At 55.5% G+C, this 27,997-nt stretch overlaps 2 protein-coding genes across 13 annotated transcripts in view; both read right to left on the bottom strand.

Moving 5' to 3' along the window:
* Positions 1 to 2: 2 nt before the first annotated feature.
* On the bottom strand, positions 3 to 6,899 carry ARRDC2 (arrestin domain containing 2). 3 transcript variants are annotated; one of them, XM_033134913.1, is made up of 9 exons: positions 6,365 to 6,899; positions 3,640 to 4,053; positions 3,476 to 3,542; positions 3,119 to 3,266; positions 2,503 to 2,605; positions 2,158 to 2,414; positions 1,831 to 1,993; positions 1,421 to 1,572; positions 3 to 1,163 (listed from the first exon to the last, which is right to left on the bottom strand). In XM_033134913.1, exons 1-9 carry the CDS (start codon positions 6,621 to 6,623, stop codon positions 1,110 to 1,112), a joined length of 1,617 nt encoding a protein of 538 aa, XP_032990804.1. In that variant the 5' UTR covers positions 6,624 to 6,899; the 3' UTR covers positions 3 to 1,109. The 3 variants fall into 3 exon arrangements, with proteins under 3 accessions (XP_032990804.1, XP_032990805.1, XP_032990806.1); XM_033134914.1 differs by having other exon boundaries at positions 3,640 to 4,233; positions 6,365 to 6,473; XM_033134915.1 differs by lacking the exon at positions 3,640 to 4,053 and having other exon boundaries at positions 6,365 to 6,898.
* A 1,431-nt stretch (positions 6,900 to 8,330) lies between these two features.
* KCNN1 (potassium calcium-activated channel subfamily N member 1) overlaps positions 8,331 to 27,997 on the bottom strand; it is a 28,876-nt gene continuing 9,209 nt past the window's right edge. For 5 of the 10 annotated variants that reach the window (XM_033135533.1, XM_033135531.1, XM_033135532.1 and 2 more), the window contains 10 exons: positions 25,626 to 26,108; positions 24,748 to 24,843; positions 22,037 to 22,455; positions 21,597 to 21,605; positions 19,046 to 19,187; positions 16,002 to 16,112; positions 15,497 to 15,624; positions 11,629 to 11,637; positions 11,170 to 11,239; positions 8,331 to 8,893 (listed from right to left, as the gene is read on the bottom strand). In XM_033135533.1, the coding sequence (XP_032991424.1) occupies positions 8,645 to 8,893; positions 11,170 to 11,239; positions 11,629 to 11,637; positions 15,497 to 15,624; positions 16,002 to 16,112; positions 19,046 to 19,187; positions 21,597 to 21,605; positions 22,037 to 22,455; positions 24,748 to 24,843; positions 25,626 to 26,027 (1,635 nt within the window). In that variant the 5' untranslated portion in view covers positions 26,028 to 26,108 and the 3' untranslated portion in view covers positions 8,331 to 8,644. The remainder of the gene's footprint in view (positions 8,894 to 11,169; positions 11,240 to 11,628; positions 11,638 to 15,496; positions 15,625 to 16,001; positions 16,113 to 19,045; positions 19,188 to 21,596; positions 21,606 to 22,036; positions 22,456 to 24,747; positions 24,844 to 25,625; positions 26,109 to 27,997) is intronic. The other 5 variants (XR_004425668.1, XM_033135529.1, XM_033135528.1 and 2 more) reach the window with 5 other exon arrangements.

Genomic DNA, 27,997 nt, shown 5'->3' with positions numbered 1-27,997 from the left:
TCTCTTCTCCACAGTTTTATTTTTAAAAAATAATTGTACAAAAGAGAACAATTTAAGGCTTATCAGAAATGCTGAGTCCCAGGCGGGGGCTCTGCCCCAGTCAGGGCTGGGACTCTGAAGTTGGGGGCTTGTCCAGCTGCCCCCTCCCACTTTATCCTTCCAAACACAGGGGTCTCCAGAAACACACTGGCCCTGCTGTGTCAACACAGGCTGACCTCTGTCCCCTGGACCTGGTTGAATGCTCTGCTGTTACTATCTTGAAATTCTTGATAATCCTTGAACAGGGGCTCCACATTCTCATTTGCAAGTTATGTAGCTGGTCTTGTATGTCCCCCTCTGAACCTGGATTTCCAGGCCATCTAGCACCCAGGCAGCTCTGTGTCTGAAGCTCCCAGGTAGTCCCAGTCTGGGGCAGGAATCTCCAGCTTTCAGAGGCTTCCAAGGCTGGAGCTGCTGCCCCTGCAGCCCACAAGCCTCGCAAAGCTCCTATAACTTGCTTCTCTGAATGCCTCGTTCCTGGGCCCTCTCACCTGCCGGACCAGTGTGACTTCAACTGAGGCACTTGCCCTCTAAGCCCCAGTTCTAAGATGAAGAGGGCAGTCTCCAAACATCACTCAGCTCTGAACCTTCTCTGACTTCTCTTCCTTCTCACTTACCTGCCTGCTGAGCTCTTATTCATATGCCAAAGCCTCAGCTAAAATGCCCTTTCCTCTAGGAAGCCTCCTCTGCTTCCTCTCTGGACTCTCCCAGCCCGGTGTCTTCCTCTGGAGCCATAAGACTGCACTATTTCTGTCTGGCTGTGTCTCTCAGACTGGAGGCTCCTAGGGGACCCTAGCCCCGCCCATAGGCTAGCATAGACGGCTTGAACAGTCTCTCAGATCCTATACCAGGCATTTGATGTCTTACAAGGCCCAGTCCAGATAAGTCAGATCCCAGAATGGCTCTTCCTCTGTCCTGTGTGATATCAGAACAGCCCTGCCCTGTTCTGAGACTTGGTTTCCCCAACTTCAGTGCAGCCAGGCTGGTCTACTCTTGATCCAGCCACTCCCCAGGTCCATGGTGGCTGGAAGCACACGTATATCTTTGTCCCTCTAGGAATCCACTTCCACTCAGCAGGTCATGCAGCGTGGCCTCATGGCCTCGGAGGGTGGGTTTGGATCCTCCTGAGGAAAATGAACCCATCAAGCCTCAGGGGGCACCCGAGGCTCAGAAACACCCTTCCTATCCCTGCTAGTCTCCAACTCCCACACTCAGCCAGAGGGCAACCCCTAGAGGAGACAGGGGCTCAAGGCTGGTTTGAGCCCTGAACACATATAGATATAGGAGTTTCATCAACATTTAAAACTCCTGTGTCTCCCACCCCCATCTTGGCTCCCAGGGCCTGAAGAGGCATAGGGGTTTCTTGTATCCCCAAGCTCACCTCAGAGTACAGGGGTGGTGGGCGGTAGCGGAACTCCTGGATATAGGCGAAGAACGGACCTTCGAGGCTCATGTCGGAGTCCTGAGGCACTGGAAAGGGACTCTGTCCCACGGCTGCCACACTGTCTACGACCTCAGAGTACTCAGGAGGGGCTGGAAGTGAAAGCCAAGGCCGGGGGTGAGGCTGGTGAGGTGGGGAGGCCGGAATCGGGGACAACGGCCAGGAGCCTGTTTGTGCCAGTTCTGGGCTTACGGGCTGTGTGCCCTCAGCTTGGGATTCTGGGGGGACCTGTGGCAGCCAAAACGATTGTTACTGTGCACTATTACGGATGGGGACATCAAGGCTGGGGAGAGCGAGTTGGCTGGCACCCACCCCACCCACCTCCGGGGACAGCAGAACCAGGTGCTCACCCTCGGGCCGCTCTGGCAGGGTCCCCAGACCCCAGTCCAATAGGAAGCTGGTGTAGCTGCCCACGCTGGACGAGCGGCTGCCGAAAGGTTGCAGGGGGACAGTGCCGATGACCAGCGGCAGCTCCAGGAGCAGCTTGGATGTGCCTGGGATGTCCACGCAGACCTGGAAGAAGGAGCCACGATGGAGGGCGCCCAAGCAGCCTCCCCATGCCCGCCTTCTACAGAAGGAGGCCCTTCCTGTGCTGGGAGGCCCCAGATCCAGCCCTGGGGGGACTCTGTCTGGGAACAGAGCAGATGTAGCACCCTCTGTCTTCTATGATACTCTACCTTTAGGGCGTAGTCCACATGCAGCACACGGCAGTGCAGAATGGAAGGGCCTACGGGAGGGATCCGAAGTGTCCGGCCCTGCCACAGCGCCCGCCGCCCAGGGCCTACAGGTTCGCCAGAGAGACTGGCCACCACTGCACGCTTCTGCTTGCGGGCACCTCGTGCCATGAAGGTCTGCGTCTGGACCACGACCGCCCGCGGCAGCACCGAACGAGTGGAGCCATTGTCGATCTCAGCAAAAACAGGGATTACTTCACCTGTAATGAAGAGTGGCGGGGCCTCAGTTTCCCCACCTGCAGCCCTGACACTGGCCATCCTCCCAATCCAGCCACTCCCGACTGCTACCTGGTGTGTACCCCTTGCGGTCGATCTTGGCTGAGAGGGAGACAAGGCCATGGTTACTGTACCAGGATCGAGCGACCTTCTCCCGAGCTCCCGCTTGAGGAGCCTGAACAAGGTGAAGGAAAGGAACATACACGGGTCACTTTGTGCAAACCACAGACCTTCTAAACCACCCCCAGCTGAGAGAGGGCCTGGGGCAGGGCCCAGCTTCCTGGTTTCTTTTCACAATCTAGAAACTAGATGTAAGATGGATCCAGAAATACAACCCATCTGATTAAACTAAGAATGAAACGAACAAGCTAAGTGCTTAGTGTGTAATTAATTAGTGCTCAGTAATCCGTTACTGTTGCAAGCCCTGGCTGTGCCCTATTTCAGACAGAGCATCTGAGGCTCAATGAGGGCGAGACACTTGCCCAAGCCACACAGCAAGTTGGTGCAGTTAAGACATTCACCTGGCTCCCCTGGACTCTACAGACATTCCCATGACTGCTTCCCTCCTCTCTGCCATGCCCCCCCTCCCCCACTTCGTGAAGAAGCTGAGGAGCCAGTTTGGGTCACCCAGCCAGGCCCCTGCCCACGGGTACTCCCATCCCCTCTCCAGGGGCAGCCAGCCTCTCACCAGCAGGGCAGGCGTGTTGATGTCCACAGGTTCAATAACAGTAAACACCTTCCTTGCCCGGCGAGCGGGGACCCAGGGCCGGTGCAGAGTGGCCTTGATGCTGTATCGGACACTGCCATGTTTGCCCTCAAATGAGGTCACCAAGGTCCTAGGGGTGGAAGGAAGGGACTTCAGGGGGCAAGATACAGAGTCTCGCAGGTTGGGGATCCCCAAAGACTTAGGGGGTTTGAGACACAGAGACACTCCTGAGGGCTCTCCGGTGAGACAGTGTTGGGGCTCAGAGGTCCGCAGAAACCAACAGTGGAGCCTCCAACTTGGAATGGACTCCCCCACAATCTGGCACCCCAGATGACTTACGGAGGTAGCTGGAAACTGAATGGGAATTCGTGGCGCCCAGCAGGCAGCGTGGTAGTCTCTCCAGTATCTGTAGGTAGGAGCAAGAGAGAGCCGCTCAGTGGCTGCGTGAGGTTCCCGGGGTGCGCAGGACAGGACGTGCACTGCGCAGGGGTCCCCGGCCATACCTGGCGCAAGAAGCGTGGCACTGTGGCTCAGGACATCCACGCGCTCACTGTAGCTCTGCGTGTATGCGGTGCTTGAGCCGGTGCTGCGCGACTCAGTCCAGTGCACGTGGGCGCGGCCCCGCGCGCGCAGCCTGAGGGCGCCCACGCGCACAGGGCCCGCCAGTTCTAGCAGCACCCGGCCGGCTACCGCCTGGCCGCCGCTGAATACGGAATCGGCGCCCTCGCGGTCCAGCTGTACCACGAATGCCTTCACCTTGTGGAACAGCATCTCGCTGGGGATGCGAACCCGCGACACGCAGACCCTGGCCTCGAACCCCCGACGCCGTGGCGCGAGGTACAGACGCAGCAGCTCCAGACGCGAATACACTCGGCGCACGCAAGCGCACTCACTAACCCGGCCGGAGACTTCACCACCTGCGTCGGCACCGCTTTTATATGGCAGGGTGGGGCGGAGCGAGACTCAGACCCCGCCCCCGTAAGAAAATATACCAATGAAGTAGCGAGAGGCGTGGCTCCGCCCAGGCATGGAGCAAAATAACAAACTCCTGGACTCAGGGCCCGCTGCCCCTCACGCTCGTGGATCCTGGAATGAAACTGAAACACTGGGTGCTCAGAACCAGTCTCTCGAGAATCCGGGGGATGAAGAAGGGAAACTGAGGCCCGGAGGTGGGGCCCGGACCTGAGGTCACCCAGAAAGACCTTTCAGTCCCTGGGCTTAATCATCAACTGGCCACCAATGCAGCGGTGACTCGGGCATATCCAACTCGAGCTAGAGGGGTGTGGAACGGCCTGGCCCAGTCGGGGATCTGCGAGTCTAGGTCACCCCGGGCCTCAATTTTCCCTTTTGTGCAATGGAAGAGGGAGGAGAAAGTGGGTGGAGCCTCCCTCCCCTTGGGCACCTGCTACCCCCCTCCTCTGATTCGAACCGTGCTCAGCTGGGTGAGCCCGGACTGGTGACAACCTCTTGGAGCCTGAGTTTCCGCGTGCACAGAGCCGGAAGAAAATCAGTCCCTATCTCAGAGGGTTGTGCATGAATCGCAGTGTCGCCCCTATTTGACCCCTCCTAGAGACTTGTTCCCGGACCACCCGTTCCCGACGCTCCGTAACTCCGTCGCGCCTAAGCGCTTTAGCCCAAGCTGTTCCTACCACCTGACGCTCCTTTCCCAGCTTCCAGCCCCTGGCAAACTCCTACTTGACCCCTAGACCTAGCCCTTGTGCCTGCTTCAGGCACCTCCAGCCTCGGTCCGCTCACAGAGTCCAGTACAGGAGAAGGTCCAGGCACCCCCGGGTCCAGGGCTGCGGTGTGCCCTCGGGGCGGGATGACCCCTTTCCGGGCCTCAGCTTCTCCAGAGAAGAACCGTACGTTGGATTTCTAAGACGGGAGTTGCTTCCTAGGTAGTGATCTGCGGGACGCCTGCGCCCTCTGGTGGTAGCAAGATGCACTGCTGCTTGAACCCATCCCTCACCTTGGCCATCCCCTTGATTCTACCTCAGGCCATTCCCGGAGCCCTCTGAAGCCTCGGCAGGAGGAGACGGCCATAACCGGATGCGGTCTGCCCATTATAGGGGTCGGAGCAGGCCCGAAGGGAGGGGCAGGGGCTGTCGACTCAGTGATCAGCCTGTGAGCTGCCTGGAGGAGGGGGGCTCTGTGGCTGAAATAAGGGGTTGAGACCTTCTCTCAGGGCCAAATGAAGCCTACAGAGAGGATAGGAGGCCATAAACCAAGAGGAGTTGAGGGATGAGGTGACTCTAGGGCGTAGGTTGGGGTGGCTCATAAAGAGCAGGCATTTCCCTCAGTCCATTTTACAGGTGGGTCCCCAGAAGCCCAGAGACGGGCAGGGTCACACAGCAGCTCTGAAAACTTCACCCCTCCAGCGTCTTAAGGAAAGCCACTGGTAAATGGGATCAGGCGGAACTGTAGGGTGAGACCAGCCCAATTTCCCTTGAGCTGCAGGGGAAGGGAAGTGCCACTGGGGCCCCGTCCTGCCCATGCCCTCTATGCCTCATTTCCACTGCTGGTCAAGTAAGAGACCCCCTTCATCTGGGGGCTGTTAAGACAAGGCTGCAAAGCCAGGTCTGAGCTGCTTCCTGGCAGATGGGTATAAGGGAGCAGATGGCCAGGGCCTCCCAAAGATGCCCATGTGCTCTGCACCTTTTCTGTGGCCCCTGTTCTGCTCCTGAGGGTGGGGGACTGGGGTTTACAGCAATGTAAGACTCGCAGCTTGATCTGACCCCATCCCAAGTCTCCTCGTCATCCGCAAACACCACTAGAATCTCCAACCCAAGGAAGAATTCGCCCCTGCAAATACTGCGGGGTAAACTGAGGGAGGGGGCACTGGCAGAGCTAGACAGGAGGCCTTCTTTGGGAATTAGGGGCCCCAGGCCTGGGGCAAACGGGATCCTGGGGTCCAGAGGATCTCCCAGCTCCACCCAGGGATTCCCCCAGACGGGGGTCCTCACCGCACAGCCTCTAGTCGAGGGTGTCCTCTCCGGAAGGGGTAATCCTGGGAGGGGTTCCCTGGAAAAAGTTTTTTGGAGGGAGTAAGTGGGTGGCTGTCCCATTGGGAGGGTACAGATCCTGGGGAGGAGGTCCCCACTTCTTGAGAAGGGTCACTAACCACACGGCCTCTAAGTTGAAGGGCTCCTCGCTCTGGAGAGGAGCGCTCAGACCTGGGGAGAGGGTGCCACAGGATCCTCACTATGGGGTGGGTGGTGAGCAGCTCACCTCCAAGCAGCTGCTGCCGCCGCCGCAGGTACGTTTCCGCCGCCGCGAAGTCGCTGGACACCGCGTTGACGCCCACGCTTCGGCCCTCGAGCCAATGCGTAGCAGCCCCGCCACGCGCCGCCACCTCGAGCGCTCGCACCCTCAGCGGCGCCGCCGCCTCCAGCAGCACCCGGCCGCACAGCCGCTCCCCGCCGCGGTACGCGCCGCCCGGGCCCCGCGCCAGCTCCAGTGTGAAGGTGCGCACGCCCCCACAGCGCATGGCCCAGGCTTGGGCACACGGCCGGGACAGCGCGGCCGGCGTGGGGAGCGGCCGGAGCTCACCGCCACCGGAGCTCTGCAGGCCTCCCGGGTCTCAGCGCTTTTCCTCGCCACCCCGGGGGATCCCCGCGCTTTCTCCCGCCTCTGCGAACTTGTGCAGGTGCCGCAGGCCTTGGGCGGACTTCTGGTTCTCCGCGTCCACCCGGTGACCCGTCTGGGCCACCGGGGACCTGCTACTCTTTTGCCCGCGCTGTTGACTTTGCCACCCCCCAGCTCTAGGCGGGCCCTGTTTTTGTAGGGTCGGCGTTGATGAGTCACAGTCGGGCGTGGGCGGGGGCGGATGTGGCTGGCGCTGAGCAGAGGCAGCCATCGGGCCATGCCTTGTGGTCTCATGCATCTTCCAACCGGCACCCTTGGCCCGGAGCCCTGCCCCGGCCTCCCCCTCCTCCCGTCCCTGCCCCCTCCTGGTTGTTTCCCAAACATACCAAGCTCAGGTCTTGCTTCTTGGCCTTTGCACTGGTTGTTCTGCTGCTAGGAGTGCCCTTCTCTAGATCTGCTCTCCCATCATCCCCCACACGCCCGTGTCACCTCCTCAGAGTCCCCTAGTCTAGCTCTGGCCTTGTGTATTTCTTTATGCCTCTATTCACTGTGTTTGTGACTGCTATGTGTTTACCGAGGCTCCCCCAGACTAGGTGCACTCAAGGGTGGGCACGATGCCCTGTTCTCATCACCCAATCTGACAGATGAAGAAACAGAGGCCCCCAGAGGGGCAACCACTGTCAGAGACACCCAGTGGTGGCAGAGTCAGGACTCCAACCCAGGTCTGACGGCAGCACACCTGCCCCTCCCCACACCCTTGTCTCTCTGGCATCCGACCTATCTGCCTGAGCCAGGTGGCCCATGGACTTATCAGAGGCTTCCAGGGCCTGGGCTCTCTGCTGGGCCCAGATTAGCCTCTCTGGGGACTAGGCCTCCCCTCCCTGCCCCACTCAGGGCCCAGCATCTGCCAAGTGCCTGCCACCCCTGCCTGAACCCAGCACCCAGGACTGGTGGGGCCTTTGTGATTCTACTTGTGTCCAGAACTTTCCCCTCCAACCCACTCCAGAGGGGCCACTTTAACCCCAGGTTCACACCACATTCTCCCCAACTCGTACCAGGCCCCCTCGGAGTACCCTCCACCAAATTCGGGTTCTTCACTGTGGCCTGTGGGCCCCCGAGTTTGAGTCCTGGCTCACCCCTCCTCACTCTGTAGCCCCAGGCAGGTGGCTTCACTTCTCTGAGACTCAGTTTCCCCATCCTACCCTGGTCATGTTCTGGTGAAGTCCATGTGATAATTTACATCCCATTCCCTGTATACAGCAGGCACTCAATATATGTCTTACAAAGACTGAATGGCCCTCATCATCCATGTCACCTCTCCCATTAGACTGTGCTCCACTGGCATCTGGCCCACAGTGGCCACTCCAGCAAAGCCAGCTGGTTAAAGGGAAGGATGTCTGATTACCAACTGCCTCCTGTTGGCCAGGGTTGAGCCACACCTGGGAGATTACCAAGCTAGGAAAGTGATGGCTGGCTCACCTTGATCCGCCCATCCATTCTGGGACCCTGGGCTGGGTGTCTACCTCCCATGCAGTAATTATGAGTATCCCCCAGCCACGCACAACAAGCAGCAAATGGGTGGGTCCTGCTTTATTCAGAACTGGCAAGGACCCCTCTCCCAGCTGTTCTGAGCCCACCGGGGGCCTGGGGAGAGTCGGGGGGCTAGGGGACCAGAGGAAGCTCCGGGCTCCCCCAGCTCCAATAAGGAAGGAAGCTTGTGGCAGTTGCCCCTGCCCTTGCTTGAGGTCCAGCCCTGCCCTCAGCTGGGACAGTCTAGGTGGAGCAGGCCCCGGGCCGCTCAGCCCAACTCAGCTCTGGCTCCTTGAACTCCAAGAGGCGCCACTGGACAGGGCTTCCTGGATGGCATGGAGGTGGCGGCCACACGATGGCCAAGATTGTGGGGTCTGGTGGCGGGCGGGGCCGTCACCCGCAATCTGAAGGGGCCACAGGAGGCCACTGGCATGGGGGAATCTGGGCTGCCTGATCCAGGAGGCCAGGCCGTGGAGGCAGGGGTGGGGGGAGCGGGCGTATGGCTTGGGCAATGAGGCTGGGCAAGGCCTGCAGAGAAGTGCCCAGTGCATCCAGGCGGCTTTCGAGGGTAGCCAGGCGGGCCTCAAGGTCCTCGTGCTGGGCATGCAGTTCTGACATGAGGTCGTACATGGCATTCTGGGTCTGCCGGAGAGAGAGGTGGGAGAGAGAAGAGGCCTAGTGAGACAGGAAGGAACAGACACACAGAGAGACTGCTGAGATTGTAGGACACGCCCAGCCCTGCAGGTCTCCTGCTGGACCCCAGGGAATGGTGGGAGAAGAAGTGAGGAGATAGACAGGTCTTGAATGCCCTGCTGGAAAGCAGGCCTGGCAAAGGCTGAGGGAGGTCCTGGAGAGGGATGGCTGTGGCCAAATCTGTCCAGATAGATTGTACCGGTCACGTGGCACATTAGATGGGTCCGGTCCGGCAGGGATCTGGAGGGAGCAACGTCTACTGGGAAGACCTGACCCAGTCACAGACCAGGGACACGACAACCGCAATTATTGTTGTGGCAGGCCGCGGGACGTTCCCACCAGTTCTATCGCTCTCCACAAGGCAGGCAGCAGGGACCAGTTCTGTCACTGTCCAGATGAACCCATGCTGGAAGGGGAGGCCCGCTACGCGGAGACAGCCGTCGGTGCAGACGCCACTCTTGCCACGAGGTGGCGCTAGAACATCGATCGGCGTCTCTAACGCCAGCTCCGCGGTGACCAGACTTCCAGGTCGACTGCGGCTCACCACCCCTTCCAGGCTTCGGAGGGGAGGATTGAAGGGGCAGTGCCGTCTGTGGGGGGAAACACCCCCCGCCCCCAACTCCTCGCTCCGTGGGAAGGAGACAGAATGAGGTGCCTATTTCAGTACCAGCCGCCTGTCCCTTCCAGCCTCCACGCCTTTGCCTCTAACGTGCCCTCTGCCCCTTTCTCCTGTTACTGGTAGGCTGACCCCACTGGAGGGGGCGCAAACTACTCAAGGACCCTCCTGAGGCCACTGACCCTCACCCCGGCCTGCCTCACGGATCCACAGCCCCCAGCGCCAGAGGGTAACATCTGGAGGCATCCAGCCCTGGGATGGTTCATTTTGGCCCTCTCTGAGGTTTAAAAACAATTTTTTTTTAAAACTTAGGATATACATTTTATTTTTGTCAGAGAGATACAAATTAAATCAGCAACCTTGGGAAGGAAAGCATGAACATTTAAGATTGGAAAACATTTTAACCTTGTTTCATTTAAAAAGTTAGAAACTCATATAATCCAATCTAAAGATTGACTTCAAGGAAGCTTTTGTGAAATGTATTTTGAGAGTATACCACCGTGATTACAAGATTTAAATAACTTAAAAATTCAAATTTTAATCGTTTATGCTAACAAAGTGTGCTACGGATAATTCAAATTATAATGCCTAGTATCTGAGTTTTTCCAAGGTATTTTATATTTATAGCTATTATGTGGCATCAAATTAGTTAGCCAACAATTTCTATATGCTCTTAGGGTTATAGTCTCTCTATTACGGATTTAATTATTTCTTCAGGGTTCTAGATTGTTTTTGCCTCTGTGATATTTCTTTCCAAATTAAATTTATGTAGGTTAATGTTAAATTATTTTGCAATCTCTTGATAATGAGGAAGAGAGTGAGTCCAAAATGAGCTGGGTATAAGAAGTAAAATAGAATAGGACTTAACATCTTCTAAAGATAATATTAAATTAGCCTCAGACTGATTAATTTACTAGGGGGTGTGGCCAATAAGCAAAGCTCACACATGAACTATTTATGAAATACACTATTTATTGACCAGGAGCGAGTTCAGAATAGTGTGAAAACATTCTAAGAACTCGCCTAACTAAAGTTGGGTCAGTTCACACATCTTTCAATGGATGAATAAAAATCAGGAAAGAGTAGGACTTGATATTAGAACCAACAAATCCATTTATAACACAAACTGATCTTATAAAGCTCTTACAATCAACTTTAATTTCCGGAAATGTGTTTAATTGCTATACAAATTAGCTTTCTGCTGCTGCTATAATTTGAATTTATATCCATACCAAAAGTACTAAATCACCAATTATGCCCACTATATTTTTCTTACAGCTATTTTCTTATATACTAATTTTTTAAAAAAATCGCTGCAATGTTAAAAGTAGCTTTTACACACAGATGTAGATCCCCAGAGTCTCTCTCACAATCAGAGCCTCTGGTCACAGTGGACCCTGGCAGACAGGGCTGGTGGCCCCTGGTGGCTCGTGTTGCCCACCCTGTATCCCTTGCCTATGTCACCTGCCTGTCCTGTGGGTGGCAGTGCTGTCCATCCCTCGGCAGGAGCCGGGCCCTGTCCTTTACTGAATGTCCCCCTTTCTCCAAGGAGACCCGACCAGCCTCTCCTGGCCTGAGGAGTCACCCAACCCGGCCATTCCCTGCTCACCTTGGCCAGGTCAGCGAGTGTGTTGGCCTGGTCGTTCAGCTTCCCCTGCTCAATCTTCACACTCCGGAGCCTGGAGACAGATGGATGGGTAGGGTTAGGTGGTTGCTGCATTAACGGAGGAGTCCTTCATGCACCTGCCCAACCCGGGGTCACCATGTAGGACATGCAGGGGCAAGAGGATGAGGCGGGAGTTGGAGTCAGGTCCCTTGTAGCCCATTCCCTCCCTGTAGGCAGGGGGCAGCAGGACCTGGGCGGAGCTCAGCCACCGCCCATAGTGCCCACGTCTGGCATGTCCACACAGCCCGATTCAGAATGTCCCAGGAACTTGGATCCCCAGGCCCTGGTGAAGCCTGCATTGGCCTACAGGGGGCACAAGCCCTGGCTGCCTCCATGAACGCTCCACGTGTGTGCTCTGTCCCATGACCACCATGCACCCCTGACCCCCAGGAGTAGACTTACTTCTGAGCTCTGGCAGGACCCGGCGGAGCAGAGAGAAATCACATGGAAATTTTAACCTCAGCGCTGAATGGCTCTGGCCCAACCCTGCCGGTTTACCCACGTGCGAGACCCCCGTGCCGAGCTGTGGGAGCTGGACAGCCGAGGGACTGCTGCCCTTACTCTGGGGAGTGGCCCAGCCAGGGCAATGCCAGCCCCTTTCGGATGGATCTATCCTCTGCCCCTCCCTCTGACAGTGTCCACCCAGCCCCAGCCAGGACAAATGCAGCTGCCCTCACCCTGCAGCCTTACTGTCTGCCAACCTGTGCCAGGTACCTAGCCCCAGAGGTGACATTTAGCCCAGAAAATTGCCCATGATGTTTCCTGATGGGGAAACTGAGGCTCAGAGGAGCAAGTCATTGCTTGCTAGCACCCCAGCAGGATTTGATCTTCTGTCTACCACTCAGCCTCCGTGCCCTTGGCTTCCAGACAGCTGCCCAAGTGGGTGGGGAATTAGCCAGTGTGTGGCCCTGCCCTTCCTCTCCGTGCCTTCTATAGCTACACTGCCCCAGGAAAATGGTTCCCAGTAGGACTCTCTCCTCACTGGTCTAAACTGAACCCATGTGTGCCCACATGTGATGGGTGCTCTGGGAGGCCCCTGGGGGCCCACTATACTGGGTCCTGCCAGGTTCCCTGAGAGGACCCAGCCTTCAGTCTGGAGAAACGGAGGTGGATACAGACACCCCCAGCCCCAGGGCGCTGCCGACGAGCCCTGACACACCTTCCCTGCAGAAGGCATTCTTAGCTTCTCTGGAACGTCCCTGTTATATGGGTTGAACAGTGTCTCCCACAAAAGGTATATTGAAGTCCTAACCCCCAGGACCTCAGAATGTGACCTTATTTGGAAATAGGATCTTTGCAGATTTTTAACCAGGTTAAGATGAGTCATTGGAGTGGCCCCTAATCCAAAATGCCTGGTATCCTTATAAAAAGGATGCCATTTGGACACACATGCACAGAGGGAGGATGATATGAAGACACAAGGAGAACGCCATGTGAAAATGGAGAATTGGAACGATGCATCTACAACTGTGCCAAGGAACGCCTGAGGCTGCCAGACGCTAGGAGAGAGGCCTGGCACAGATCCTCCCCTAGTACCTTCAGAGGGAGCACGGCCCTGCTGACATCTTAATTTTGGTCTTCTGGCCTCCAGGACAGTGGTACTTTGTGGTACTTTGTTACAGCAGCCCTAGGAAACAAATACTTCCCAAACCCAAGCTATGCTCCCCAGTCTAGCCTCTCTCTGAGACCATTTCTTCCTTTTCACTGGCTGTACATACTGCCTTCTCCCCAAGACCTGGCTTTCCTCAATTCTCACACTCCTACTTCCCCCATAGAATGTTCTGGAATGTCCCATGGGGCAAGGTCCAGGGCAAAGCCGTGTCTATGTCCCCCATGCCTGGCACACTGACTGGTGCAGGAAATGCTTGTGTAATGACACAATGACCATATTGAGGGTGGCAATAACAACAATGCCAATTCCTATATTTAGAAAATACTGTGTGGCAGGCAGGCACAGGCAAGTCACCTGTTCACCCCAACTGTGTTCAATCCACACCCCATTCCCGGAGAAGATACACGTTATCATCATCTCCACTTTACAGATAAGAAAGTGAAACTTAGAGTAGCACCGTCACTTGCCCAGGCCCCACAGTTAGCTGGCAGAGACTAGAAGGTGGGAAGGGTCAATGAGGAGCGTTCCCTGCCCTCAAGAGCCTCGAGGTCTGATGAGGAGGTAGGACTAACACCTGGGCACAGTGAAGTCGAGTAAGTGGGGTACCAGCTCCTCTCCCTGCTTTAGGTGATGGTGGAAGCAGAGGCAGAAAGCAGGGGTTGTGGAGGGTGCGAGGGCAGGGGGCACAGCATCATGCATTACACCAAGCACATGTTCGGTGCCAGGAACCACACCAGGCATTTCTGCACATCATCCCATTTAGAGGACCCTGTGGTCCTGGGAAGTAGGGACTGTTATCAATAAAAATCAATCCAATGATCACAACAAACACAATAAACGTAAATGGACTAAACTTTCTAGCTAAAAAACAAGGATGGAAAGCAGCACCAGGAAACTTTTGGGGTGATAGATCTGTTCATGATCTTCACTGTGATGATAGTTTCACAGGTGTACACATATGTCAACACTGATCAAACTGTATACTTTAAATAGGTGCACTTGACTGTATGTTGATTACACCTCAATAAAGCTGTTTTTAAAAATGAGGCAAACATGATTAAATAGAATTTAAAAATTAAAGTCCAGCTGTCTGAACTTCTTCTCCCATGGCCTGGTCTCTCCACGGCAAATGGTCACACTCTACCTTCTGGGACCCCAGGAGCTGGGTTGCCCCAGCCACACCCTGGGCTCTCCCCCCCACTCAACCTCCCCACCCCACCACTCACACTGGTGTGCTCCATGTTGCCTCTGTTCCCCACAGCTGACTCAGTTACCTTCCTGCTGTACTAGTTCAGACCCTAACACTGTTCATCTCACTCTCTGATTCATTGGCCTTTGAGTCTGACCTGGGAGCTCTTGGAGCAGGGAGCCATCTGATTCACCTGGGGGAACCCAGTTGTGAAAGGGGTTTCCCACGATGTGAGAGATAAGAACTCATGCATTCTGAAAAGTGCCTAAAAACATGTTTTTACTCTTTTAAATCAGGTACCACATGACTCAACTTAGTTTAGATTTGAGTGCCTCATCCCCACATTTAAATTCTAGATGGGGTGCTGTCCCATACATCCTATGTGTGGCTACTGAGCACTTGAAATGTGGCTGGTCTGGGTAAAAACAAGCTGTAAGTGGAAAATACACAATAGAATTTGAAGAGTTAGTATAAAAAAACTTTCTAAATATCTCATTGATTTTTTATGTTAATCTCATGTTAAAATGATAATATTTTGGATATACTAAATAAGTATATTAAATTTACTTCACTTGCTTCTTTTTGCTTTTTAAAAAGAAATATGGCTACTAGGAAATTTAAAATGATATATGGTGGATCACATGATATTTTGAGTGGACGGTGACTGGCATATGATGGCCTGTGGGCCAAATCTGGCCAGATGCCTGTTTTAGAAAATAAAGTTTTTTTGGAGCACAGACACACCCATTCATCTTTATTGCCTTCCTGCTACAACAGCAGAGTAGTTGTGACAGAGTGGCTGGTCCACAAAGCCTGAAATATTTACTATCTGGCCCTTTACAGAAAAAGTTTACCAACTCTGGCTGCACATTGGACTCACCTGAGGAACTTAAGCTTAAACCCAGGCTGCGTCCCAGACTGTACAGTAACTGGTGTTGGGTGTGACCTGTGAGATTTTTAAAAGCACTTCAGGTGACTCCAATGAGCAGCCAAGGATGAAAACTCTTGATTAAATAATTCTCAGGACAAAGGGACAACAGAGGAAATTAAGTAATTTCTAATTATCCCACATGAGCATATGGCTCAGGCTACATATTTAATTCTGAGCTTCCTGGCAGCCAAAGCAAAAAGGGGAAATTGCTTCAATATCTAAGGAGTAAAATCATTTTGGCTAGTCCAGAGAATAACATATGCTTTCTGCCATTTATTTTGGGTGGGCTGCAATAACTTATCAGAGGTGATTTCCCCAGACAAGTGTTGGGCCCATCATGTGTGTCTCCCTCTGACATCCTATCATCCCACCCAACAGAAGCTGCAGGCCCCAACCAGCTGACCACCCGGCATGGGAGGGGCCGTAACAAGGCCATGCTGAGCTGTCTGGCCTGGCCTGAGGCCTCCTCCCGGGGGGTCACGGCTGCCTCCGCGCCAGGCGGATACAGAAACGTGAGCGGGAAAGGTGCTGGACTTACTGATGGATGGCTTGGAGGAACTTACGCTGGTGTTTCCGAACCCGGGCGTGGTCTGGCTTCTTCACCAGCCTGGTGTGTTTGTAGATGAGCCACGTCTCCCTGAGAACGTTAGCAGCGGCGTTTTTCACCTGGGGCCAGAGAAAGAACAGTTCCCCATTTTATACATGGGGAAACCAAGGCACAGAAAAATTGACCTACTAGGGTCAGACAGTTCATAAGTTACACCTGGCTGCGTAGCCCCAGAATCCCTGCCTCTCACTGCTTGGCCTATGGCTGGGCTGTGACTGGGCACACAGGAGTCCACCTGTGGTCATCGTCACATCTCTATGCACGGCTCACAGACGTTTCCTTAAGTGGCCCAGCCCAGTGCAGTCTTGGCACACACAGGACAGTGTGGTGACCTGTGGACACATGGTGTGCCTGGCGTGTGCAGAAGTAAGGTGGGGAGGGTCTGCCCTTGATGACCAGGAGGGGAGGTGACCGTGATGGGAACTGGTGTCCTTACCCGCTTGGTGAGCTGCGTGTCCATCATGAAGTTGTGCACGTGTTTCTCTGCTTTGGTGAGCTCCAGTTTCCGGGCCACCACGGCCACCACAAGTGCTGTGCAACCAGCCCCCTGCATGAGGGGGGTGGGGCACATCAGGATCCCATTTCATGTGGGTCCCAGGCCTCAAGCAAGACACCCTCCCTCCTCTAGGAAGCCTGCCCTGATTTCCACCCTTGCCTTTACCCTCCAAGCCCACAGTATTGTCACAGAGTTAGTTCACTGACTCCCGACCCCACTTGCTTTATCCTTCAAACATCTGGGGAGTGTGTCCCACAGATTAGCTCATTTGATCCCAACAACCCTGGGAGGTAGGAATGCTCTTATCTCCATTGGGCAGTGGGGGAAACTGAGGTTCGGAGATAAGAAATGGCAGGATCTGCAGGCACATTCAGGGCCAATGACCACAGAGGTGGGAAGATTTAGAAGCATCTCTGTCAGGGCTTCGGGGTCTGGGTGTTGGGGACAGAGAGCAGGCTAACAGGTAACAGGAGTCAGCGGGCAGGTGAGAAGGGCAGTGTGAGGGCAGGGCCTGCTGGCTGCCTGCAGTGGGGCATCTGAAGGAGGGAAAAGGCAAAGCACAGGTCCCAGGAGGTGGGGAAGTGAGGGGAGGGATGCCTCGCTTTGTGGGCTCCCTGCTGAGTACAACCACCCTTCCCAGGATGCCCTAAATGGCAGCCAGACCCCTGGCTAGGGAAGGAGGTCAGAGAGGACTTACTTATCCATTCAAGGGCTGCGGGGTCGGGGAGGGGGAAAGAGGGCAGGAGTGAGGGCCCAAGGGAAAGGGAAGGGCAGACAGGTCTGAGGGAGGGGAAAGCAAAAAGCGATGCAGGAAGGAGAAAGGGAGGGAGGAGCTTGTGCCATTGAGATTTGGGGCCAGGGAACCCAAGACACTTAGAAGGTGTCATCAGCCTCAGGAGTGACTGGGAGGCAGGTGGCAGGGGCAGGTGATGGGGCCGGAAGGTGTCTTCCCTCCTGCACTGGAAGCTGTCCCTGGTGCCTCACCTGCCAGTTGCTTCCTCTCGAGGCTGTTGAGGACAGAATGGAAGGAGGCAAAGGTCTGGGCTCAGGCCGGGGCGGGGGTGGGGTGCGGCTGGGCAGTTCAGTTTTTGTTAGGGATGGAAGGAAACATTTATGGGGAGGAGTGGGCAAGGGCTGGGGACACTGTTGATCGTCCTGGTTGGGTCCGGAAGCCAACATGCCCAGTCTGGCAGGGTGGGCACAAAGTCGCCCCCCAAGGAGACCCTGTTGAGGGTTCCTGGCTAAGATGAGGACCCTAGGAGGACCCAGGAGCCTGTTCTCAGGAAAAGGCCTGTCAATTGGGGGCAAAGCAACATCCTGGAAACCTGCACATGGAATAGTACGCAGGAAGGAAAAAAATGAATGACAGCTCCACCCAATAGCATGGATGCAGTGTTGAGCAAAAAATGCTGAGCTCAGAGGAGGCCATGGTGGGATGGCTTGAAGTTCAAGAATGGGGAAACATGTGGTGGGTGAGACAGTGGAAGGGGGTGAGTCCGTGGGGCAGTGACCCGGAGGGGACACAGTGGGGCACAGATGGAAGAGGAAAGGGCTAATAGAGCAGCTAAAAGGGCCCTGAGCATGACAGGGCATGAGTGTGTAGGGAACGAGCTATATAGGCTGGATATGGAACTGATTTTCTGGAAGGAGCTGAGTCCCAGAGAAGGGAACACGGCTTTTCCACTTCGCTGAAGGTTTTCTGTATTTCAAGCCGTCATCTTATCTGAGTGCTTTTCTTTGTTCGTTTGAAAAGTTCATTTGCTGGGGGAGGGGGCCGGGGGGGGATTGTGGCCAAGCTTTACAGTTTTCCCTTCTATTGTTGCAAAGTAACATAAGCAAATGTGCATGATGCCATTTTACAAGAGTGGGGCCCTGTCAGCTGGGCCAGAAAGGCGGCCCTAGTGGGGGTGGGAGGAGGATGTGGACCCCCAGCTGTGTCCCAATGGGAGGGGATGAGAGGTGAAGAAGGGCAGAGCGACTGGGCTTCGGGCTTTGACAGATGATGACAACTGGGGACAGTCCCATGTGGTGAAGGGGGCTGGGCTGAGCCTCTGCAAGATAGCCCCCCTTTCTGGGAGGAAAGGAAACAGTGGCGGGGATGGCATCATGTTTTTGCAGAAACAAACATTTCTCTCTGTGCTGCAAAAAGGAAGGACACGTCCCAGGGAGAAGCCTGGAATGGACTTTGGCATGGGGTCAGAGGGCCTGTTGGCGTTCACTGGTTTTTCACAGATGAACGTGTCATTACCTGGGGGTGGGAGGGCTGGGGAGGAATTCCTTGTGCATGGGACAATTCATAATCCAAAACATCGAAACGCATTTGTGGGGGAGATGAAAGAAGCTTGGAGAGAAAGAAGGTTCTGGAAGGAGGGAATCTGATGATAGAATCAGGAAAAGGAGAAGGCACCAGATGTCAAAGGTTGCCCTCACCAGTGACCACCAACTCAAGAAGTCTCTGGAGAAGATGGGGTGTTGCCTGCGTCTACTAAGTCACATGAGATAAACTTCACACCATGAGGGCTCAGTGATGTGCTCGGGCCACCCCACAAATCAGGTAAGGGTGGGGAATTGACTGGGTGTTTGTGGTTCTAGGTATTTCACATAAATGAACAGATTCAGTCCTTACAACAAGCAGGGGAATAGGACACTGTTTCCAGCCAGGGAAACAGCCATGGAAGTACCAAACCCTTGCTCTAGATCCACGGGCTGTGAATTAGGCAAGTGGAGGATAAAGGGGCAACAATGACACTTTGGTCAGAGTGGACCACAGCATCTGGCTGGCAGGCACAGTGGGGGCTGCACATCTCGGACTGGAAGAGCCCAAGAGATGTCCCCAGGAAGCCGAAGGTGTGAATTCCAGGTCACTTCAGAGGTAAGTAGGGTGGCGGCAGAGGGGGGGCTGGATACAAGGGACTGTGGTGTGTACAGCTCACGATGGGGTGAGTTCCCTGTCAGTGGGGCTGTGCAAGGGCCCTGGCCCTTACCATGATGCCGGTGAGCAGGCACACACCCTTCCCGCAGTAGGTGTGGGGCACCATGTCACCGTAGCCAATGGAGAGGAAGGTGATGGAGATAAGCCACATGGCTCCCAGGAAGTTGCTGGTCACTTCCTGCTTATCGTGATACCTGGGGAGAGCAGGGAGGGCTGGTCAGCCCACACAGGTCCCTCTGCCTTCATCACATCCCCTGGGACCGTGCCTTACTGTAGGGAGCTAGTCACTCTGGGGGTTTAGAGTGATAAAGGCATGGTTGTGGAGGGGATGGTTAGCTCCCGGGGCAGAGGGCACCCACACCCTCCTCCCAGCCTCCCTTTCACCTTCATGCCTTCACCCCACCCCCAAGCTGCTGCCTGGGACATCTGCCATCCTGGCCCTGGTCACGGGGCAGAGAGGGATCCAGGTGAGGGTGCGTCCACATGTGTTCATGCGTGTGCCACGATCCCCCACCCAAAGACAGACATAGATAGACATGGACATGGGTGGCCACGGGTGCCAGCAGCGGCAGGGAGTGGAGGTAAGGATTCGGGTCAGAAACCATGAAGCACTTCCCCAGAGAGGCCTAAGGAGGGAGGAGGACTGAGGGAGATGGGAAGCTGGAGGATCGCACTCCAGCCAGGACTTGAGAGAAGAGGGGACTTTAATACGTGGAGGGCAGCACCAGTTGTCCCAGTCTCGGGCCTAGGGTTGGTCTGGGCGTGAGGAGAGAGGAGACAGCTTACTTGTCACTGGGGAAAAGCCTGGGGCTAAACTTTTGGCGTGCGTGTGGGGGCAGGCCCCAAGGCCTTGCAAAGTACATTATCTTATCCCCATCATAGCCTCGCCTGGGACCCTGGCCACAGCTGAGGGGCTGGTTTTCTGGGTCTGAGGCAACTCAAGGTTCTACTCCAGCCCAGCCCCCAGCCTGTAAAACCCCTCCAGCTCGGGGGAGCCCTTTCCAGCTGACCCCCTCCTTCCCAGACCTCAGGCCATCTGATACCCATGCCAGTGGGTAGAGTCCTCCGCTGGAGGGGTTCAAGGTTAGAGGTCAACTGAGGTGACACAGAGGCGGTGGGCCCCTGGCTGGAGTGGGGCAGGAGGAACTAGGGGAGGGCTGTTCCAGGCAGAAGAGGCTGGGGTCAGGCATTCAAGGGTTGTGGGGGGAGATGGACGGGAAGCCCCAATGTGGGGTGGAAGGGATGGAGGCCTTCTCAGCAGGTCTAGTGTTAGGGAGTCTCTGCCCTGCTGGGGGACTTCCAGGCTGCTGGTTGGTTGCGAGGAAACAGGAATTGACCACCATCTGTCACTGAGGTACCTGAGCCCCAAGCTGTCCCAGCCTCCTCCTCTTGGGAGACCAGCGTCCCCACCCACGAGGCAGGAGGAGAGGAAGGCCCTCTAACCATGGGTGGGGGAGTCCCAGGCTCGGGTGCCCCTATGATAGGTGCTACAGAATCACCCAGGACCATCCAGGACCAGGGAGTGGGGGACATGCGGGAGGTGGGGTAGGGGTGGGACAGAGCCACAGGGGGGGAACAAGGCTTCAAGCAGCATCATGGGCTCAGAATTTAGGATTGGCTGCCTACCCCTGGCCCTGCCCCATTCCCGCCTCCACCCAGGGACCCCTCAAATGACCAAGCCCAGACCTCAGGGATGCCTGATGAGGGGTACCCTTCTCTCACTCCCCAGACCTTGAACCTGAGCCCATCCCAACTGGGTAGGGGATGGGCTGTGAGAATTGGCATTGGGGTAAGTCAGGAGTCCAAGGAGACCCCATGTGACATCCAGATGGTAAGCCTCCATGACAGGAAGAGCTGGGCTCTCACCCCTGTAAGCCCCAGGTCAGGAAGAGGCGGAGGCCATGGACAAGGGGCTAGAAGGGGTGAGGAATGGGGTCCTAGGGAACAGGTCCAGCCCAGGGACCCCCCCCCCAGGAAGCCAAGTCACAGCACCAACCCTCCAGGGCCTTCCCCAGCGAGGCACAAGGCAGGAGAGACTCCTCGGGGATGAGCTACCCTTCTGCCCTAAGAGGCCCAGCAAAGCCCCGTCCTCCCCTGGAGCCCCCCAGGTATGTGGAGTCAACCAGGAACAGACCCTTGGGAGTGTCTCTTTGCCCCTGAGAGCCTCAGTTTCCTCATCTGTAAGGTGGGTTGACAGCCCACCACTTTCCAGGGCTGTTCAGAACAAATCCCAAGTGGGGGGTCCTAAAGGCTGAGTCATTATTCCTTCACCCCAGGCTCCAGACTCGGGGGTCAGCTGCCCAAACAAGACACCAGAGCTAAGCCCTTTTTCCTTTCCAAGCCCTGGAGACAAGGCCCCCAAGGATGCCCAGTGGATATAACCTGAGAGTGGCCTGCCTCCAGCTGTCCTGGGACTGACTCAATCCCACCTGGCCTTGTGTGCAGGGACGGGCTCTCCTGACACCCCGTGGGCTCTGGCTGGTCCTGGCCACCCCACCTCCCCTCCCCATTCCCTCCCCTGGTGGCAGCTAATCTTAAATTCCTGACGGGCAGCCCAGTGGCAGCAGCTCTGTGCGTACAGCTCGGCCGAGGGTGGGACTCACATGTTTTCCCTATAGTCCGGTGGGGTGGGCAGAGGGGAGAAGGAGAGCAGGTTACATTGTGGGGGGACAGGCAGATGGGGGGCGTCCCTGTTCCTGCTGCCTCCCCATCTGAGCCAGAGGTCAGAGGTCAGTTGCCCACAGAAGGGAGGAGTGGGAGAAAGAGGGGCATGATTCCCCCTGGGGGACGTGGGGGAGGGAGAGAGGGCTGGGGTCCAAGAGGGTTGCGGGTTGGGGTAGGGGCCAGGGGTGGCTGAGGACACAAAGCAGGCGTCCCAGCGTTGAGGGACAGTCACTGAGGCCAGGAACTGAGGGGGGAGGGGGCGGGGAATCAAGGGGACAGAGGAGATGGCGGGGTTGGGGGTGGGGGGGGCCTGGGTCACTGAAGTCACCCAGTGGTGGGCACGGGGGCCACCAGGGTGGGGTTTGGGGTGAGGACCCACCTCTCGCAGACGCGCACGGTCCAGGCAGCGATGATCCAGGAGGAGATGCTGAAGACGAGCAGCACGGTGCCGGGGCAGATGGTCATGAGCGTCTTCATGACGAAGCGCGTGTTGAAGGTGATCTTGTTGAGCGCCCCGATGCTGCGGGACGAGGCGTCGGTGAAGATCTTGCTGTGCAGCAGCATCACGCGGCCCAGCAGGTACAGGCGCAGGAACATGGGCACGGACAGCAGCACGTCCACGTCCGCCTCGGCCGCCGCCGGCGCGTACGTGAAGGCCAGCCGTGCGGTCCACGTGAAGCGGTAGTGGCCCGGCACCGGATGGATGGCACACACGGCCAGCTCCAGGGAGATGAGCAGGACGCGCTCGCACGTCATTGCTATGCGCCAGTCGTCCGCCCCGTTGTCCACCATGAACAGCTGCAGAGGGCAGGCGGGAGGGAGGCGGTGGGTCTCGACACACACCCAGCACCCCTCCCCCCGCCCCGCCCCAAGATCCCGACCCAGAACCCCACCTGCCCGGCTTTTACAGGAAAAATGGCCTCACGGGCGAAACTCCCTAGATGTGAGGGTCGGCCACAATTCAAACTAAACATGGGACAGGGGGTCCCCAAAAAGTTCAACAGAGAGTGAGCATGTCCCAGCAATCCCACTCTTAGGTGGGATACACAAGAGAAATGAAAACAGGTGTTAGAACAAATCCTTGTACACACACAAGCACAGCAGCTCTGTTCACAATAGCCAGAAATGAAAACAACTCAAGTGTCTGTCAAAGGATGAGTGGGTGAACAAAATGTGTCCATCCGCACAGTGGAATATTCCTCATCTATAAAAAGGAATGAAGCACTGACATGCTACCACTGGATGAACCTTGATTATACCATGCTGAGTGAAAGACGCCAGACTCAAAAGGCCACCACCCAGAGCCAAAGGAGTGACCCTGCCACCCCACTGGTTCTCGAAGGTAGAGCCAAGAGGATTGCTCTTGAGTCTTCAAAACTCACGGAATCTACCTTGCCAGCTCTTAGACTTACTTAGGACGCCATCACCCCTTTCTTCCTTTGGATTCTCGCTTTTAGAACGAGACCGTCTATCCTCTGCCTCTGACCACTGTGTTTTGGAAGGATGTGACTTGTCTGGTTCACAGCGGGAGAAGAATCTTGCCTCAATCGCACCCAGACCTTAAATACGATTTAGATCATATTTAAATAAGACTTGGGACCTCAAGTAGATGCTGGAATGGGTTCAGATTTGGGGGGCTATTAGGATGGGGTGAATGTATTTTGCATGGGAGAATGACATGAATTGGGGGATGGGCCAGAGGATGGAGTGCTATGGACTGAATTATGTCCCCTCAAAATTCATATGTTGAAGCCCCCTGGGACTGTATTTGGAGACAGGGCCTTTAAAGAAGTGATTCAGGTTAAATGAGGTCATGGGCGTGGGGACCTCATTCTATAGGACTGTGTCCTTCTAAGAGAAGAGAGACCAGGGAAACTGGGGAAATGCCCCGAGAGGGTACAGCAAGAAAGTGGTCACTTGCAAGTCAAGGAGAGAGGCCTCACCAGGAAGCAACCCTGCTGGCACCCTGTCTTGGATTTGCAGCCTCCAGAACTGTGAGAATAAATTTCTGTTGTTTAAGCCGCTCAGCTGTGGAACTTTGTTACGGCAGTCCCGGCAAAGTCATACAGTGCTTCATTGTTTTTGTATGGCCAAATAATACAATATGTGAATAATACGAGTGTATGAATACAATAACGTAATATATGAATAATATAATGAATAACAATTCCACTACATGCATGGACCACATTTTGTTCATCCATACACCGGTTAACAAATATCTGGGATGTTTCCACTTTTTGGCTATTGTGACTAGCGCTGCTATGAGTATCCATGTACAAGTTTTTGTGTGGATGTTTTTGTTTCTCTTGGATCTACACCTAGGAGTAAAATTGCTGGGTCATATGGTAACTCTATGTTTAACTTTTTGAGGAACCAGAAGACTATCATCCCCAGGGACTGTACCCTCAGAACTGCTTCCTTCTAGCTCAGGTGTCACTGTCCCCTCTGTGCTGTCCCCAGCCACATCCGGGGCCTATCTTGCATGCCAGACTCTAGTAGTGTTCCCCACAGACATCTGCATAGGGTGCAATCCATGCAGGATTTTCCTATGCCCATCTCCTGCCAGATTGTCAGGGGTCAGAGGCCAGAGAGGAGAAGCCAAACCTGACAGCCTTTAGTGTCTCCAGGTGATGTCTGCCCTCTGTGGGCACACCTGCCCAATATGCCCTGAGCTGAACTCAGGCCCGACCTGCTTTTTATTAACTCCCAACACAGAAGAACAAACTCCCTGGCATATAATAAATCTTTTAAATGCAGGGTCTGATCAAAGAAGGAAAGGAGCCTGGTGTTACAAACATTGGTTTCCACCACTGCTAAACCTCAGAAGACCCCAGGGCTGTGAAAATGCCCCAGGTGAGCTCACCTCATGCTCTCATCGTCCCTTTCTTTCTCAAATAATCAATAAAAATGAAAACATAGACACACGTTCCAGGAAAACGTAGAGTGGTCTAAACAGTGTGTCTTCACAGAGATCTTTTTTTTTTTTTTCCTATAAGGAGGCTATTGATCCTTGTATGTTTAGGAGGCTGGGGTCCCAGGTGGCTGGTGTGGGGCACAGGGAGTACCCCAGCTCAGCTGGGCACTGACCTGGATCTCCCGGGCATGGTAGAGGACAACCAGGCCCAGCAGGATGACGGTGGAGAGGCTGATGAGGCATTTGAGTGCAAATGAGTACAGGGACTCCTGGGCAGAGAGAGAGAGCAGACAGCAGGACGGATGCTGAGGGGGTGCGTAGTCCTCCAACCCCCCACGCCTGCGCACTTCGCTCAGGAAGCGATGCTCCTGTCCTTACTCCTTAGGCCTGGACTAACAGCAAGCTGGGTCCAGCACTTAACAGTTTATAAGACCTGGTCTTCTGTGGTCCAAGGACTTCATGGTTTATAAGGCCTGGGCTCTTAAAGGCCCAGCATGTCACAATTTATAAGGCTTGGCCTTATGTGGGTACAGTACTTCACAGTTTATAAGGCCTGGCCCCACACAGGCATAGCGCTTTAGTTTATGGGCTGACACAGCCCTGACCTCTCTGTCCTCACACACCGTCGCAGCACAAGGGGACACACAGTCATGTTCTAACCCAGCCCCAACTGCTTGGGTGATGGGGTTCTTTCCTTGCCCCCTACCTCGGCCTTGTCTGCGGTTCCCTTATCTGGCCTGTCCTGGGGGATGACCCTTCCCCACCTTTAGCCAGGGTTCAGCCCCTTGGTGCAGGTAGGGAAATGGGCTGGAGCCTCCGCCCCCATCTGCAGCCTCCCTGCCACCCCCAGAAAGTGGGCATAGCAGGACCCCCATGGCCCCCCACCTCCCATCTCCAGGGCTCCCCAGGACCCCCCACCCATCTCTCCTGGGGCCAATGTGCCCCTATCGCATGCCCAAGGGGCAGCAGAGAGCCAGGGGTCACCAGCGCGGTCTCCCTGGGATGCCCACTGGGGCCTCCCTGGAATACCAAGGGGAAGGGTAGTGCCTACCTTGGTGTAGACCCCCCAGGACAGCTCCGTCTCTGTCACCATGACAACGATGCCAAACATGCCAAAGATGAGGGCGTAGTCACTGAGGCGCTTCCGCTTCTCGAAGAGCACTCGCCGATGGCCCAGGCGGTGGCCCACATTGGGGGGCTTCCCTGAGCCCCTCTGACTGCCCACCTCATCCTCCTCATCGTCTTCCTCCTCCTCCTGGTCCTGGAGCTGTCCCCGGGGGCTGCCGGGCGAAAGCCGGCCTGGCTCATTCTTGGCCACCACCACCTGCAGGCCTGGGCTGTGCGGGGGCTGTGAGGGGCGGCCAGCCTCTGGGTCCAGAGGGTCTCGGCCCAGGGCCCCCGGCCCGCTGCCCAGCGGCCGCCCCCCACAGCCATTGTGGCTGTGGCTGTTCATGACTATGTGGGTGCTGGGCTTGGACTCGCTGCAGGCCGCCTGGGGCCCGGCATGGCTCAGCAGCTGGGCTCCCACGCTGACCTGCAGGGGCATGGGGGACACGGTCACGCCAACTGCCAGAGGGCCACTCCAGAACATGCTGAGGTTCGGGAGGCCATGAACCCAGAGAAGCTGACATGTGGGTATGCCATTCCAGAAACATCCGAGTCCACCTATGTCCCTCCCCTGCTAAAACCCTCCTATGGCTCCCCAGTGCTGTTGCATAAAATACCAAACTCTTTACTGTGGGCAGAAGGCCCTCTGCGGTCCAACTCCCAAGCTTTTATCCTTCTCAGTCTCCCGAGAGTCACTCCCTTCCAGTCATACTGGCCTCCCTGTCACCCATCCTGACAAGCTTGATCCTGCCTCAGGACCTTTGCATGTGCTATGCGCTCTGCCTGGAACACCCTCCTACTGGACCTTTGCCTATGGATTTTCTGTATCTCCAAGTACCTAGCACAATGCCTACCACACAGCCAATACCCACTAAACATTTCTGCATGTCTTGAGATGGAATCTGCCAGCAGGTTTGCCTAGGAGAACTGGGGGCCGCATAGGTGTACAGTTGGGAGGTGGTTCCAATCCAGGTCGTCTCCTCCTGACCTTCAGGCTCTTGGACAGACATTACTGAGCCTTCAGTTCCTCCCCTCAAGTTGGCCCAAGGCCTGAACATGTTTATGCAGGCACAGGGTATGGCTGAGGGGACATTAGGGACAGAGGCTGGGGTTACAGAGACTCTCAGCTCCTTCCTGCCTTGGCTAAGGGTGGTCCGTGGTCTCCAAATGTATTCCAAGAACAATGTGGCAATCCAAGATTTAACTCTAAGATTCCCGAACTAATTCTATAGGGCTTGTGAGAGGTGCTTGGCCTGGCCATGTGACCCCGAGCCAGCCTCATTTTCCCCACCAGGCCACGAAGGAGCAGATGATCTGATTATGCAAGATCCTCAGATTCTGTCCTTTCATGGAGTTGTATCGTATGGTGTCATGTGGCAGAGCAGGGACCTCAGTGATCCTGCCTGGAGTTTGGTCTGCTGGGTTCCGACTAGCCCACTCTCTCACCCTCACATGCCACCTGTGGCCACCCTGCCAACATTTATTGAACATCTACTACGTGCCAGGCTCTGTCCTTCACACAAACTTTCTCCTTAAATCTTGAAATACCCCCAAGAAGGGGGTCCTGGGAGTTGGCCAGTTTTACAGCTAGGGAAACTGAGGCACCAAGTTGTGAAGGGACTGTTTCCCTTCACAGGGCAGATTCTGGACCAGGCTGCCTGGTGGGATTCTCTCAATTAGTGGGGCAGCCATGGGCAGTGGGCCAAAGTGTTGTCCCCTTTATACAGGCCAGGCCTACATGTGCTGGGGGCCTGGGAAGAGGGAGCTGTGTACACAGACAGGACGTTTCCCCAGCCCTGAACCTGTGCTCGGCAGGTGACAGACGTGGAAACTGTCATGTCAGGAATGAGCTATGAGGAGCTATGCTGCTGGACAGCAATGGGCGACCTTGGCCAAGGTGTCCATCCCATGCATCGCACGACCACCTGCACCCTTGTCTAGCACCCCCCCGCCCCAGACTGGGTCTGTCCCGCTAACTACATGTCCCCAGACATTGGTGCCAGCATACAGTAGGAGCCCAAAAAACATTCCTTCCATGGCAAGTGACCTCATGAGTCTTAGAACATGTCCCTTCTTCACCACTCTCACCCATTACTTCAATCACGCCGTGGCCACCTGTGGTCTGATACTTCACAGTTTATAAGGCCTGGTCTCTGCTGGTGCAGCACTTCATGATTTGTATGGGCTGGTCTCCTGCAGGCCCAGTACCTCAAAGTTTATAAGGCCTGGACTCACATAGGCCCAGTACTTCACAGTTCATGTGGGCTAGCCTTCTCCAAGCCCAGCACTTTACAATTTGTAAGGCTGACCTGGGCC

This window comes from Rhinolophus ferrumequinum, chromosome 18 (assembly GCF_004115265.2).
Source record: "Rhinolophus ferrumequinum isolate MPI-CBG mRhiFer1 chromosome 18, mRhiFer1_v1.p, whole genome shotgun sequence".
Classification (NCBI taxonomy): Eukaryota; Metazoa; Chordata; class Mammalia; order Chiroptera; family Rhinolophidae; genus Rhinolophus; species Rhinolophus ferrumequinum.
Note: the sequence above shows the minus strand (reverse complement) of the source record. Positions and strands in the feature narration are given on the sequence as shown.

Coding starts and splice junctions, on each gene's coding strand:
- ARRDC2 (XM_033134913.1), bottom strand. CDS start 6,623: ATGCGCTGTGGGGGCGTGCGCACCTTCACACTGGAGCTGGCGCGGGGC. Junction 2,606..3,118: donor TCAACACGCCTGCCCTGCTG/GTGAGAGGCTGG, acceptor CACCTTGTTCAG/GCTCCTCAAGCGGGAGCTCG. Junction 1,994..2,157: donor ATGTGGACTACGCCCTAAAG/GTAGAGTATCAT, acceptor TCCTTCTTCCAG/GTCTGCGTGGACATCCCAGG.